We start from the raw sequence: 4,175 nt of genomic DNA, 5'->3' as shown, positions 1-4,175 counted from the left end.
CAATCGACAACTACCAGGCGTGTCGCCCTTATCGCGATTTTTATGGAGAGAAATCAACAGACAATACACGAGAAAAAAATATCATTTATAAATTATAAAGAGGCGCGGGGACGCCACGCTCCCGCATTGTCTCCACTCGCTCCGTCCGCCGGGGAAAGAAACCAGCAGCAGCGCCGGCGAGAGAGGAGCAGGGGAGAGGGGCAGAGGGCCGGAGGCGATGGGGCTGGGCGTGAGGGCGGCGCCGTTCACGTACGTGGCGCACGCGCTGGCCGTGGTGGCCGCCGCCATGGTGCTGTACTGGTGCATCCACTTCCGCGGCGGCCTCGCCTTCGAAGCCGACAACAAGAACCTCATCTTCAACGTGAGAACCACCTGTTCCTTCTTCTCTGGCTGCAGACAATTTTAGATTCCGCCTTTTTGTTTTGCTCCCTAGAGGAAAAGAAAAGGCGAAATCGCATCGAGTGGGGCTGTGGGGGATGGGTAGGTACGCTAGCATCGTGGAAGAGGAAGTGAGCGCCAAGATTTGATTTGACCGTCGTGTCCGTGCGATTTAGAAAAGCGTCTGCTTGAATTTCTGCTGCGAGCGTTGGCTTGGTGATTTTCTGTTATTGGCTCCATGGTCCATGGAGATTAGATTAGATGATGCTTGGCTCTAGCCATATGAACTTGTGATAAGAACAACTTCTGTTTGCGTTATATATGCACCGATAGTTGAGCAATTTTTTAAGTCAATCTGAACAAAATGGATACACACGTCATTGCGTCCGTGTGCTGATGCACATCAATTGTACTCCAAATCTCAACTGCACATTTCTGTTAGCGTCATTAGCTAACTGCTCTCTAACGCATCTGAAAATGTCTAGTAAGTGTTAGTGTCTGCCGTACTATATGTCCGTTTCAGTTAAAAAACATCCAGGTCTCTGAGTTAATTGCAGATGGAGATGTCTAATAAACCAATAATCGTTGTCCTTTGTTTCCCCCAATTCCTGACATGGATTTCCAAAGACTCCCTCGGTGAGAGCTGGAGCTTCAGAATTACTTGTGCTCCCTGCTGTTTGTAACAGTTTTTAGGATAATAACTTGTTTACATTTAGCAATTTCGAGAATGTTACTAATGTTAAACATTACAGGTTCATCCTGTTCTTATGTTGATTGGCTTTATTATTCTTGGCAGTGAAGGTAATGCTGAAAATTCCTCAACTTTTCTGGCTTGTGATTTTTCTTTTGTTTGTAAGACTTTGTCCATTTTGGCAGCTATAATGATATACAAGGTACTACCTACGGTGAACCATGATACAACTAAGTTGATCCATCTAGTGCTCCATGCTATTGCGCTTGTGCTCGGTGCGGTCGGGATATACTGTGCTTTTAAGAATCACAATGAAACTGGAATTGCGAACCTTTACAGTCTGCATTCTTGGCTTGGAATAGGAACAATTTCTCTATATGGTATTCAGGTATGACTTTTCGACTTCCGATATCGTGGCAATTCTCTGTTCCATTTATCAATCTGGTTCATTTGATCACATTGGTTTTACGTATTTGTAGATGACTGTAGTTTTTTAACCTTTTATGAGTCCGCTGACACAGTTCACTTACAGTAGAACAGGCAGACAATATTTAAAGCATTTACTAAAGTATGAGTACTGGATTACTCTAAAAAGAAAAATGGATTGGTTTAGAGCTGATGCATGCCACAATTGTTGAACTAGGAAGTTGCATTATAGTTGAAGTCAAAAGAATTGTAGATTTTTTTAATTGAGTTTTGACCAGTGCTCTTTAATTTGCGTTCGTGACAGTGGATATTTGGATTCTTGGCCTTCTTCTTCCCCAAGGCTGCGCCAAATGTGAGGAAGGGTGCTCTTCCTTGGCACGTACTACTTGGGATCTTCGTTTACATTTTAGCCCTGGCAACGGCAGAACTTGGGTTTCTGGAGAAGCTCACCTTCCTCCAAAGCTCGGGCATCGACAAATATGGACCAGAGTCATTTCTGGTGAACTTCACGGCATTGGTTGTTGTGCTATTTGGTGCCTCAGTTGTTGTAGCTGCTGTTGCCCCAGCTCGCCTTGAAGAGCCACAGGATTATGCTCCAATCCCAGAAAACTAGTACAGTATGTGTGAAGTGTACTACGTAAACAGAAATTCACTAAGTTTGTTGTCACCATAGTGCTGTGATACCAGTATCTCTCCGATTTGAAAAATGAATGATCTGATAAGAAATGTTGTGCATCCTCCTTGTGTATATGTAAATACATACAAGTACATATTGTTCTTCCATGTATCAATGTATAATTGAAACATCTATGTAAGCAGCTATTTTACAAATTACATATCTGTCTTGATCTGATGAGTTCTATTGTGTTCTACTATTATTTGTTTGTTGCTGCTGTTCTATAAATATAGCTGAGTTTAGTGCTTCAGAAGCAAGTACATAAACTGCTGAACAGAAAGGGCTACTTAGTTTCCTGGACAGATTGAAGTACTTGTTTTTTTCCAACCGGGCTTGCACCCCTTTCCATTAATTTTGCAATCAACGGAAATATAATGTTCCAGTAGTTTTCCAAGACAACAACCCAAAATAAGACTGAAAGGGGAGGAGCGAGCTGGAGCATCGACAGGAAACCCACCGCAAGAGGACCCTAAAACGGATCAACCGCCATGGGACGAAAACCTGACGACACTGACTAGCCACTACCCTAACCACAAAGACATAGTGCGAAACCTGAGAGGTTACATAGCCTACTCAGGGCATAAAGAGATAATCCTCCAAAAACACAGATCACTCCAGGCCGGGCATCAAACCCCAGTGGACTGGAAAACGAGCAGGTTAGCCGATCTGGATCCCATCTCCATCCTTCAAAAGCATCACACCTCGCGAGTGAGACCTGTCCGCCAGAGCTGCTGCCGCATACACCAACCTCTTCACGCCCGCCTGAAACTTCGACCTATCTTCTTCTTTCAGCAGTCCTGTCCAATACAACATAAAAGAGCATGCACTGAAAACAGCCTCCGATGGAGAACGAGCATTATATTTATCGAAAGTGACTTTATTTCGAAGACACCAGATCCCCCAACACAAAGCAACAATAATCATCATGTAGAACTTTTTTCCACCTGGGAAGAATTTATATAACCACGCCCAGCTTTGCCATAGAGACCGTGGGCAACAGGATGCTCCAGCCGTGATACCCGGGGTTCCCCAGACCATTCGAGCAACAGAACATGTAAAGAATAGATGGTTTGCGGTTTCTATGTTAGTGCAGAAAGAGCAAACAGGATTCCCGGGCCAATTCCTCTTCCGCAAATTATCCCGAGTAAGCACAACATTTGAAATAGCTGCCACAGAAATATTTTGATTTTCAATGAGATACTAGCTTTCCAGATCCACTTGTAGTTAGGACCAGCTAAATCCCTCTCCAACCATTCATACACAGATTTAGTGGTAAATCTTTTGTTCTTACTGAGACTCCAAAACACAGTATCAGGGATAGTGTTTAAAGCATATTTTTTTGCCTCGGATACCACCCACTCCCACTGATCATTAACCTCCCCAAACAGCCTGCGCCTAAAGCCCATCTTGTAATTTTTTGCCACAAAATCAGCAATGGTCCCATCCTAATCCTGACATATGCTGAACATGATAGGGAATTTTTCACACAAGGGGGCAACATCTAACCATGGGTCATGCCAAACCCTAGCCAAGTTACCACTATTAATCTTGACAGCCCTTCCTGCCATATAAGTCTCCTTAACTTTCATAATCGCTTTCCAGCAAGAGGAATCCGAAAAACGACTACGAATATTAGCCACAGTTTTGTTTTGAAATATCTGGCACGAATAATTTGCTGCCACAACCCATCGTTAGTTTCAAGCTTCCACCACCATTTAGTTAACAGACTAATGTTCTGCTTGTGGAGGTCCTTGATCCCCAGTCCACCTATTCTTTTGGACCGGCAAACCTTAGCCCATTTTACCATATGATATGCACGTTTTTTTGTAACAAATGGTAATGTTGTTCACCACATAGCTACAGATTAGGAAACAGTCCAATCAAGAAAACAGCTACACCGAGTGGTACGGGGCAAATTTCACAAAGCAAAGTCAGCAAAGGGGATCAACAACATCTCAGAAATCTCAGCATTTTACAGTGAAAACAAACCACAAGTCGCCGCAA

The 4,175-nt window shown here is 43.5% G+C and overlaps 1 protein-coding gene across 1 annotated transcript; it reads left to right on the top strand.

Moving 5' to 3' along the window:
• The first annotated feature begins 71 nt into the window (after positions 1 to 71).
• On the top strand, positions 72 to 2,329 carry LOC123127843 (probable ascorbate-specific transmembrane electron transporter 1). The gene is made up of 4 exons (XM_044547700.1): positions 72 to 361; positions 1,131 to 1,179; positions 1,255 to 1,457; positions 1,800 to 2,329. Exons 1-4 carry the CDS (start codon positions 218 to 220, stop codon positions 2,106 to 2,108), a joined length of 705 nt encoding a protein of 234 aa, XP_044403635.1. The 5' UTR covers positions 72 to 217; the 3' UTR covers positions 2,109 to 2,329.
• Positions 2,330 to 4,175: the final 1,846 nt, after the last annotated feature.

The sequence above is a fragment of the Triticum aestivum genome, chromosome 6A (assembly GCF_018294505.1).
Source record: "Triticum aestivum cultivar Chinese Spring chromosome 6A, IWGSC CS RefSeq v2.1, whole genome shotgun sequence".
Lineage (NCBI taxonomy): Eukaryota > Viridiplantae > Streptophyta > Magnoliopsida > Poales > Poaceae > Triticum > Triticum aestivum.
The sequence above is the reverse complement of the archived record's forward strand: the minus strand, read 5'-3'. Positions and strand labels throughout refer to the sequence as shown.

Coding starts and splice junctions, on each gene's coding strand:
- LOC123127843 (XM_044547700.1), top strand. CDS start 218: ATGGGGCTGGGCGTGAGGGCGGCGCCGTTCACGTACGTGGCGCACGCG. Junction 362..1,130: donor ACAAGAACCTCATCTTCAAC/GTGAGAACCACC, acceptor TAAACATTACAG/GTTCATCCTGTTCTTATGTT. Junction 1,180..1,254: donor TATTATTCTTGGCAGTGAAG/GTAATGCTGAAA, acceptor CCATTTTGGCAG/CTATAATGATATACAAGGTA.